The sequence below is a fragment of the Seriola lalandi genome, unplaced genomic scaffold, assembly GCF_002814215.2.
Source record: "Seriola lalandi dorsalis isolate HSWRI2012SDOR001 ecotype SW California unplaced genomic scaffold, Sedor1 jcf7180002054965, whole genome shotgun sequence".
In the NCBI taxonomy this organism is placed as follows: Eukaryota; Metazoa; Chordata; class Actinopteri; order Carangiformes; family Carangidae; genus Seriola; species Seriola lalandi.
In genome coordinates, this window is record NW_019525516.1 from 70,202 (window position 1) to 81,637 (window position 11,436).

Consider the following 11,436-nt stretch of genomic DNA (forward strand, 5'->3'; position numbering starts at 1 on the left):
ACCACCACCACCACCTTTGGGTGCAGCAGAAAGAGACGACGACAGAATAAGAGAGCGAGGTACAGAAAAAGCAAAAGCGTTATTCAGCCTCATCATTAAAACAATGGGGTTAAAGGCTTAACCGTGGCCTCTTATCAACTCCCCAGTGGGTGATAAATGTGTCCTCGCTTTTGAACGGAGTAGGATCCTCGCTGATAAAGACAACCGGCAGCAAGAGAGCGAGAAAGAGTGAGAGACATAGAGGGAAAGATGGGGAGAACATGCGGAGCAGCGTGCTGCTTATCTTCGCCTCTAATTAGCCACTGTATGTACAACTCTACAGCCGCGAGCAATGTTGGGAATTCCAATGAATTTCTCAGCTGTGCTCTTGTTTTTGTTTTTTTTTCTCTTTCTCTACATAAACAAGGTTTGGAGGCGAACAGCGGCGGCAGGGAAGCGTGTATCCGTGTGTCTATCTGTGCATGTGTTCACCTGTCCTTGTTTGTATGTGTGCTGAAGGTATCCTGAATGTAAGATATAAACCTGGGAGCAGGAGGAGGAGGAGGAGGAGGAGGAGGAGGAGGAGGAATGGGGCTAACAAATCTAATTACAGTACTCCATCTATGAGGAGAGGAGAGGCTGAGAGCACTGCTGGGATTTCTGCTACTCCACTAGCCTCTCAGAGAGGAGACATCGGTCCCCAGCCGTGGGAATTCAATCTTCACTGAAGAGACTCCGGATGTGCACAAAACCTGTTCTCTCGAAATTCAACTTCTTCAACGAGCAACCTACAATTTTTGCTCGTCTTTCCTCCTTCGCTCGGAGTAACTAGACGCCGGCTGAGTCGCATTCATACAAATTGGCATAGGTAGGGGCAATAAAGCCCAAGAGAGCATTATTTACTATGATTATGGGTATGACAGTGACAAGGCAGCGCAGGAGCACATAATAAGAGTAAAAAGCTTCCTCCAGGGTGTTTAGGGCTTTGTGTGATTGTGACAAACGAACTGACTGTATTGTAGTGACTGAAAGTCTCAAGCAGTAAATAACACAAAAGAAGTTAAAACAACTGTTTTTGTTGTCATATCAGACTTCTTTGTGCATTTGACAAATATCGGTTTAAACTCAAAGATATTAGACACAGAGAGCGGGTGCAAAATTAAAGGTTAAATTAAAGATTTAATATCAACCAAATCACAGTCAAATCACAAACCATAGTAATTGCTTGCGTGATACGCGACTTGTCCGAGAGGAGGGTCATCACACAGAGACAGTGCATCATTAATATGAGCTGGGTTGCAGTCACCAGTTCTCAGGGCGGAGCTGCTCGCTCTGATGAGCCAGGGGATGACTAACTGGTGTCACACCTTTCCCATGTGCGGCTGTTTTGCTGAGATAACATACAGATACTTGCTGCAGAATATATCATGCATAGAAAATGCACCGCTGCACAGCGATTTATTTGCAAAATGCACACACACACACACAAAACATGCACACGCAATTACTCAAACATCTCTCGACACCCATATCCTATGAGAGGGAGAAGAAGAAGTTGGTAGGGGAATGAAAAATACTTCAGTGACGAAAAATCAATTAAATTTTCTTTGTCTGCAGGGGACAATATTCTCCATTTCCATCATGTGTCAGTGGATTGGTGGGGGGGCTGCAGGAACCCAGCAGCAGTAATAACAACCTCACAAATGCTGAGCCAAATCCCCAGCTGCTGTAAGTTAACTGACACCACACACACAAAAAAAAACCACACCTCTGGAGTGGTTGGAGAACTCAGTTACATACGGCGGCGTGTACGTACTTACAAAGTACGAGGAATGATTTGATGCCAAAGAAACATTTGTGTAACATCCAGCAATCCCATTACAAGGCAGCTTTCTGTGGAATTTGAATTAGTCGACAAAGAATGAGGAAAGTCATCCAATTTTACCTCTTTGTTCTTGCCAGACGGCTGTTTTGCTTTGCTCAAGTAAGAACATTAGGGCAGCCAACAAAGAAGAATAATCTTGAAGAGTTTTCTTTTTTTTTTTTTTAACAACACCCGTGTGTTATTGGTACAAAGAAACACTGTTAGAGTGTCATGACGCATTTTCCAGTGTTCCAATAAAGGATCTTGAAGCTCAGTACTTTTTTACACCATAAAGTGTGTAATCCTTCAGCTGCTGGTACAGCTACATTTGTCTTCCAGGCCCAAATTATACGAGAGCTTGCTGCACAAACATAGACTGAGACTTATCCTTGTCAGCTGCTCCCTTTAATGAAAAATCTCCGCAGAAAAATGACATTCATGCGTTATCTGTGCCCAAGCTTAACTGTTCCTGCGTGGACTTGAATCTCTCTGAGAATAACACTGGATAAAGAAGTGTGTGTGTGTGTGTGTGTGTGTGTGTGTGTGTGTGTGTGTGTGTGTGTAAGGTTAATGATGCTGCCCTTTCCTGTAATGACAGTAATGATCACCAAGGTACAAGAGCACATCTGGAGGATAGAGGATCACAGGGTGCAGCGGTGAGGACAGACCGACAGCGGAGGGAGGTGATGCGTGAATAAAGCAACGCAAAGAAGAGGAAAAAATTACCAAGGCCAATGTATGTCCAGAAGAGATATCATTTACCACGGATGAGAGGAAAAACAGCCCTTCATCACACGGACAGGAAGCCAAACAACAAGCACTTACCCTAACTCTCCTTTTTCTTCAGTATGTTTTCTGTAATTCTTCACTCATTCTCATTGTTTTCTGCTCTAAAAAGGCCCCCAGTGTCTCCGCTGGGATATTTTTACCAGGCGCTTGCTCGCCCTGCAGGGAACTCCCGCTTCATGCAAGTTCATACAGTCCTTAATCTTGCAGCTAACATGAATAATAAAAAAAAATGCACAAGTAAATATTTGTTTCATCAAACTTGGTTTTGTGTGAAGTTCACACACAGAACTGGTGATAATTTATCTCTCTTGTGATGTGCGTGGGTGGAGTTGAGATTATGTATCAGTGCACACTGTCTTTGTGAAAATATATGATTTTTATATGTTAAAATTCCCAAATACTTTCAAACGCTTGCCTCACAAACATAAAACAATTAGACTGAGAGTCTAGAGCTCACAGCTGCTGTACCTGAGGCTGCACTTATACACAGCAGTGCTTTGAGCTAAATGCTAATGTTAGCATGTGAAACACACTGATTATGACAATGTTAACATGGTGATGTAATGGTTCAGGTATGTGTTTACTATGCTCCCTATCTTAGTTTAGCATTAGGCAAATATTTGTTAATTAACAGTAAACACAAATTATAGCTGACGTCTTTTTCTGGGGTATTTGGTCATAAACCAAATTACTGGACAAATTAAACCTGATGACGGCGCACAAAAAGGGAATCAGCTACTGAATGTCGGTATGAAATATCATGTCAGAGCATCACCAGAGTCATTAGGAAACGTCTTCTGGGGATCATGAATGTCTGCACCAAATATTATGGCAATCAATCCAACTGTCTGCAGGAAAGTGTTGAACTGAACCAACGAATCATTTTTCTAACACACTTATTTGACGAACAAATGAGGTATATTCTCCGCCGCTAAACACTTCACTTTATGGCTAATTTGTAAGATTTGTCTTTCCAGCCACCGTGTCATTTCCTGCCCCGGCGGTGACCCTGACGATCACAGTGTATCTGGTACAAATGTGGAAGTCGCAGCTCTATCATAAACTGACACAAGAGTACGATGATCACAGGCACGCTCTTTCTTTTTTTCTTTTTTTTTTTTACAAGCATGCCTCCAGGACAGACTCCAGAAGATTCACAGTACAGATGTTACAGCATCAGTCATCACCAGGATACTGGGAGTAAGAGATGAGGGAGGGAGCAGAGGGAGCGTGCGAGAGAAAGCACTCAGAGGAGAACAGAGAGACAAAGCCTGTGTTATCCAACATTAACTGGGTTGATTCTGTGCTGATTTTTGTCAAGTCATCAGATTTCAATTTTAGATTTTATACATTTAACTGACTTAAATGAGTATTTCATTGCTTTTTTGTAATTTTCTTATGCGACTTCGTAGATTTCCTAACAATCCGAATCATAAATGCACCAAAGCTTGAGGATAACTGTACTGTGCCATTGCACTGAGCCCGTTGTTCTCTGTGTGGAATGACAGTGATGAAGAAAACATGGCTGCTCATATATAAACCACAGAAATCACATCCTTCCTCTTGCTGTAGTAAGAAGTAACAGATATTGTACAAACACACATGAAGCTAAGTGTATATGCATACAAAACATGAGGAAACCATGTAGCGTACGCAGCTTTACAGTGAGAAGCCGCATGTCTCTCATCAATTAATAAAAACCACCTACATGTGAGTATGTATATAGTTCATACAGTACTTGTCTAATGTGCACTCTGAATCTATAATTGCGTGCAGGACATGTGTGAACCAGAGTGTGGATGAGAAAAGGACACTCGCATGTAGCATGTTCTCCATGTACGGCGCAGTAACACTGACCGTTCCTCCATGTAAAAAGCCTGGACGGACTGCCCTCTGAATGTTTAACCAGTTCCCTCAGAGGACCAATCAATTATGAGAGAAAGAAGGGTCATCAGTCCAAAACAGGCCAACATGGTTAAATACATGCTGGAATAATGGCTAGATAATGAAATGAATACCATCCCCCTGCCAGTCACCTTGATGCATAATTGAGACGCGTGTGGCGTGTGTCTGTATGAGAGGTCCTGTCAATCAGCTGTGCAGAAACAGCTGGACGTGATGTGTACATGAGTGATCGAATGTGTTTGTAAGTGTTAAGCCAGCGCCTACTTAAATACTTATTGTCCTTGTGAGAGTGTCCCTGCCCGGTACCCTTGTATCACGCTCTTATAAGCCGACAACAGTGGATTTTCGATTATGGAATTATTCTTCTCATAGGAAGTCAATTCATTAATTGATTCAATTATGCCTGCATTGTTTGTGTGTGCGTCTTCTGTGGTTCTGGCTAATGGCGTATTAATCCTCTGGGCTAGCATCTTAAACTGTGCTTCAGTTAGATATGCTCGAAGTGAACAGGTTTAACAGGAATATTAGCTAAGAATTATTAAGATAAGACATTTAAGACCACTTCACAGCGGCTTTAATCCACAGCCAGAGAATAGACTGCTGATATTTCGCGGTTGTGGACGAGGCAGCCGCTTGACTTTTAAAACAAATAAAACCGAATCATCTCTTCAGTGACTTCTAATCGTAGGAAAAGACAAAGAAGACAAAGTAGCTGGAAGAGACAAAATACTTGTCAAGTTGAAGTGCCCTTGAGCAAAAATACTGGACACAAACTTGCTCAGTCACTGTGAGCTGGTAAAGGCAAAGTAACCGGAGACAAAGGTAAACGAAGCCCTGTTCTCCTACCGGCCTTCTTGAACCTGTCCAGCAGGTTTTGTCTGACCGCCCTCTGCAGGTTGAAGTAGTCGTCCTCCTCATCAGGCGTCTTCAGGTACAGAGGAATGTGCTGGAACACCAGGACGTGTTTGGGTTTGGGTTCCTGAACGGAGATGGATGTGAGGGGGTGGGGTGGGGGGTGGGGAGAACTTTAAATTGTTGTGTCACACGGCAGCAGACAGCAGCAATTACCTAAACATGGCGTCCAGACACAGCAAAAAGAAGACTTTACCCGTCCTCATAAATCACACGAGAACAGGATCGTGCCGCTGAAGCCATCCTACCGTTGAAGAGGAGGCGGCGGCTCTGCTCAGCTGCTCCTCCAGCCACGTCTCCTGGGCCTCCTTCAGCTGAGGGCAGGCCGAGGCGTCGTAGAACAACTGGGAGTTCAGAACCAGGCAGAGGACTCCACCCACCTGAGAACACAGAGAAATGTGGTAAATGTTAGTTATGTGTATATTTGTAATAAAGGGTTATTTTTACGGTGCGTTTCAGACCACCTACACAAGTATTTTTTTTCTTTCTTCTCCTGAACTAATCACTACAATTTAACTCCTGCAAAAGCCTAAGTTCTGCACAGAAGATCATTGAATCACTACACAGGTAAACACAGATAGATGCATGAGCAAAGTGAGCAGGGCCCTGGAGTCAAAGGGGGCTTTAATGGCCTTAAAATGTTTTTCAAGTGGGCAGAAAGATGTAGAATGACCTACTACTCCTCAGTCAAGGAATTGTAAATTAAAAAAATAAACAGAAGCTACAAATGCAAGACAGAGACAGAATCAGACAGTGTCACAGCTGAACACTGATATCGCTCTGATTTAGACGAATGTCTCTCTGATGAACTGATGCACTTTAGATGTTTGATCAGGCCTGACAGACGGAGTGCGCCTGCATCAAAGCTAGCTGGCTAAACACAATGCTAATTTGGCAAAAACCAGCACCACCACCACACTGACGTCTGAACATGCTGTCACTTACAGCTACTGAAAATCAACTCATCTGGGTGATGTTTTTTGTTGACTTGATGCTATTTTGTGTAGGTTTTGCTGTGTTGTCGTTTTAATTCCCATTTATGTTTTCTTTTATAGTCAATAGGGTGACATTTTATTAAAATACCAGGATTTACTTGTGGTTTTTGTTTTGATTTGATGAAAATCATTAAGTGGTCATGATTAATCCTGCTCAGCCTGTAGCACAGTTTTATAATGTACGGTGGCTCTGAAGGAGGCTTTTTGAAGTCTGATAAAAGTAAGAGTTTGAAAAGTGGATTTTCTAATTAATGACAAGTATTATTGAGTTATCCTCTTGAGTCGACTCATATTGGAGACTAAAAGTCAGGATATCTTGGAAGTAGCTGCTTTCAACTTTGACTATTAAAAAAAACCATACGTCTTTATGGAAGTACAATACTAAATTGTCGAATTACTCCTTTAAATATAAATAAACATATAAAAAACATGGTATACACAGAGCAAAACAGAACCAAAAATGTTCTACTACTGCTACTAAATGTCTGAGGTGTCTGCTTACCCAGAAGCTGAAGTAGTCGTCCCCCCATTCACTGCAGAACTGCTCCACTGTGCCGGGGGTGGGTGTGTTGCCCAGGTCGTGGTTCCCACTGACAAACACCAGTGGGATTGAGGGATCTGCTCCCTTCAAGGCCGCCTTCAGGTCTCTCTCCTGACCTTCTCTGAACGGCGTGTCTGGCGGGGGGAGAGAGAAGAGAAACTCAGCTTGTGTCATGGTGACAAATGAGGCTACAGTCTGTGGTTACAGTCCACATAGAAAAACAAAAAATAATAATAATATTGACTTGGAGAAGCAGCTGCTTCATAACAAACAATAACAATAACTTGAACACCAGAGAGAGAGAGAGAAACGTGCATGAATGCTGATGAACCGTGTCAGATTGAGAGTGTGAAGGGTGCTATAGGTGAGAGTCGCCTTGGGGAAGGAGGATTATTTGGATGATAATGATGACAGCTCAGAGAATGATCAATGCTCCGTGCAGCTCGACTTTATATCACCATGGTTACTGACATGATGAGTAGTGTTCTGGTGAAAACCCTCTCCGCGGTCGGCTACGGCAAAACCCGACCTCTCTCTCTGTGCGGAGCTGTGCGCAGGCCGCCGCGTCCATCGGACGAAGACGCGCGAGGATACTCGTCGTCTCAAGAGGTCGTTTGCGTCATGTTAAAAAAAATCCAGCCGTTCTACTCTGTTACGCCTGGAGTTCACAAAGAGGAGAAGCATGTAAAGAGGAGGGAAATGTTTTGAGTGAAGTTAATTCAATCCCAGCATGGGTAAAGGGCAGAGAATGGTTGAGACTCAAATCTATTTATAATTCAGAATCTGTATCAAACAAACCTATCAGCCCCTGCTCTGATAGTTCTTAAGTTATTCCTTCCTCTCCCTCTTCTCCTCTCTCTTATTTCTTTAGCTTTTTATTCATCTGAGTAATTATTTTACTGGCCTACTTTTGGAGCAAACGTTTCCTTGGATGTTTGGATAGCACTCATTACGTAAGAGCCTCTTTCCGACAGAACATCTTGTGCGTGACAGAGAGAGAGAATGTGGAGTTTAAAAAACGTATCCAGATAAAAAAAAAAAAAGGTAAAACATCTCTTTCACCTGTCTCCTTTTTTTTTTTTTATAATTACGCCACACTGTCAAGACTCCAAACTGTCAATACAGCACACAAACATGCACTCAGATGCAACGGGAGAAATGAAGGCCCTCTTTGTAATGTAAAACAGACTCTGTGACACATTTGTATTCAGCTTTAGAGAGTAAAGTGCTTCTGTGGAATTGCTTACAGTGTATTAATTTCCTCAAGTGTTAACAGGTAGCATGTCAACAAGTACAATGGGATTAGCTAGAATGTGTTCATAGATCTTCGCTTGCAGTCAGCAGACTTTTACTGCACATGACGGCAACGGCTCGGAGCCGGTGAAATGTCACGATGGTGCTTTCTGTCCCAAACTTTAGAAGAATTATATTGAAATTAGAGCTGAAATGATTCGTCGATCAAGAAATAATCATTTTTTAAACTGATTAAAAATGTGAATGATGAACTTCGTCTGTTGCTCAGACGAAACGAGACATCTGAAGATGGAACCTTGGACATGATGGAAAATCTGGCAGCTAAACACACGATGCTTTTTGTGCCAAGAAATATTTCACGCTGTGACAGACAAAGCGTTCTGACAATTAGGCATGAGATATTTGACACCCCGGAACATATTCAATTGCTCTTGTAATTATGGGATTAGGGGTGTTGCCATATACTGGTATTGACGATGACCGTGATACTTAATTAGTAATTAGTAATTTGGTAATTTTAAACGTGGGAAATTTGGATTTGTAAAACAAATATTTTATGAGAAAATACTTGAATAAAAGGTTGAAAGATCGATGGTAGAAGTTGCAGTTATTTTTTATTGGCAAATTAACCAAAGGATTAGATTATTGTTAGATTAACTGAATAATCAAAAAAGTAATCAATAGATTAATTGATTAGTTAGTTACAGCTCTAATGCCATGTATGCCTCCAGTGGGCGATGCACAGTGACGATTTGGAAAAAACAAAAGATGAAGGTTGTTCTCTTGGGAGCCGACAGTCTGAATCTCGATGAAAGCGATGACACCGAGGCCACAGCAATGTGGACTCATTATTCCACAATCACAATATTTGACCACTGCATCAATTACATACAAAGGAAACCTCGTTAATGAAGCTGGGATGGAGAATAGGGGGCGCAAAGGTTGTCATTTGAAAAGCTGAGGCCATTGTCAGCAGCTGGTAACTCTCAACTAATCCTGCTGTTACAGACAAGTGGATTTTTAACAGATTCCATCCGTTTATTCACAGGTTTTTATTTCAGTGTGATCCGTTTCCTCCGGTCTTTCAATAATCTTAGAGAATCTGTTATGGGGAAGTGAATGAGAAGCGCTCTCGCCTCTTTTAAACAACATCAATGTGCCCTTCAGCAGTTCACCTGACCGTCTCAGCTGCTCCAGTGGCTAAGAACAGCAAAAAAATAAATGTTTTCTGCTTGACACCGTCCAAGTGTGAATGTGTGTATTCGAGTGAGAGTGATGCAGGGTGGGGCTCGTCGAGAGCATCTAGCACACACTTAACTTTCTCTAGATAAATAAATGTGAATAAATAGCACTGGTAGCCTCGCACAGTGGCAGGGACGCTGTGCTGCCTTCTGCTTCCTTGCACCTCCAGCTGCCTGCCCTCAACTGCAGCCATCCGCTAACACAGCATGTTCATGAATCATCCCTCAGCGCTACACGGTTCAAACCAACGCTCTACCATACAGTAGCCCTTCAATCTGCGTTTGAGACACTTTGCTTCGGTAAATCCATTAAGGTAACAGGTGTCAATTTAAACAATCGTAGGTGATACGTTAAAAACAAAGAAAAGAGTAATAAAATTCTGCAGATACATTCACTTCATAAATAAGTAGGATTCCTTGTGCTCAGGAAACAATGAGGACTCATGAAAAAAATGAATTTTAAGGATTCATTTTCTCAACCTGCTTTCCTCTTTTGGAATAAACAGTATATGTACAGAAAAACCAAAAACAAAGAAACAATGCTGCTCTCCGCTGTCTCTGGAGCTCTGACTGAAAGGCCTTGTTCATTTAATGAGATTGCAGCACTGTGATTCTCAAACCCTGACAGGAGACTTTGGCAGGTTCTCGTTCAGCTGTCCAACACTGTAAGCACTTCTCTCAATTTCCCCCAAAGACTGGCTGTCGACGCTGCACATAGGTCTCAGTGCGTGGGGTCTTGCTGTCGCATACATTTTCTACACTTCTTTTTCTAACAACTGTCTTCTGAATTTGTGGGGAAACTCTATGTTTGTGATCGACTCGAACATGTACCGGCACTGACAGGTTGTTCTGATCTGGCACCGGTTTGGCAGGCAAAGTGATGTCGTTTAATTATGGGGGATAATGCAATGGCAGACTCTCAGACTGTCACTCCTTGAAGGTATTCATTCATGCAAATGTTCATTGGCTGTACATCCAATAAGTGACTTTCAACATCCAACAGCTGGACAATCCCTGCATCGGCGTGAATGTCCGATCACTGTTTTTTTAAAAAGTTCGGAAATTGTAAGACGCCCATATACTGACACCTTAAGGACGCCTGCTGGACGCCTCTCTTTAGAGGTTTTTCTGGGACAAGCACAGTGCATGCTGGGAGGATTGCATATCCCCTCTGGTCTGGAAAAGTCTCAAGATGCCACTGAAGGACCTGGAGGATGTGGCTGGGGAGAGGGATTTCTCGGCTACTTTTCTTGGCCTGCTGTCATCATAACCTGGACTTGGATAAGCTGTCAAAAATGGATGGATGAATGGATTCACCCTGACATTTACCGGGGTTGTCTTACAGAGTCTAAGAGGATCTTTTCACACTGACATTTGAACCGTGTATCTCCTGGGTCTTTAACAAAAGTGTGAAGGTGGCGACAGAGAGACATTTCTAAACTTAAACACTCCTGGCAGCTCCAAACCCCCCCTAAGAAACCTATTACTTCCCACAAGCCACCGGATGAGCCCATTAGATAAACTCACACAGAACATCCCCATTCAGCCACCCGACTCCAAAAAATAAAAAATAAAAAAATAAATCCAAAATGCTTCCACATGTCACAAAAACAAGCTCTCCCTAGGCAGTCTATCCTTCACGCTCTCCTCTCCTCTGCTTCTGAATCCCACAGAGAGAACCAATTTATCTGCCTTCAATGGCAATTAAACAGGTGTCCACAGCTACAGAGAGGGGACAGGGAAGTCCCAAGGTAACCTCCACTTCACCTTTGTTGAGTTTTACACACATGTGTGCACATACGCAGATGCACACACGTACTTGAACACTTCTCCGCGCCGTATCATGCGTAGCATCCCTCGTGAACCCCGAGAGACGCAGCTTGAATCCTTTGTAGTGCTCATTAGGAGAGTGTTAAGTCCAGCATGTTTCTCTAATCTAATCAGCTCTGTATCTCA

General features: G+C 42.7%; 1 protein-coding gene across 2 annotated transcripts in view; it reads right to left on the reverse strand.

Moving 5' to 3' along the window:
* cpped1 (calcineurin-like phosphoesterase domain containing 1) overlaps nucleotides 1-11,436 on the reverse strand; it is a 138,712-nt gene that overhangs the window by 6,637 nt on the left and 120,639 nt on the right. For both annotated transcript variants that reach the window (XM_087170868.1, XM_023395587.2), the window contains exons 3-5: nucleotides 6,947-7,119; nucleotides 5,698-5,829; nucleotides 5,384-5,516 (exon numbers count right to left, since the gene is read on the reverse strand). In XM_087170868.1, coding sequence (XP_087026994.1) covers nucleotides 5,384-5,516; nucleotides 5,698-5,829; nucleotides 6,947-7,119 — 438 coding nt within the window. The remainder of the gene's footprint in view (nucleotides 1-5,383; nucleotides 5,517-5,697; nucleotides 5,830-6,946; nucleotides 7,120-11,436) is intronic.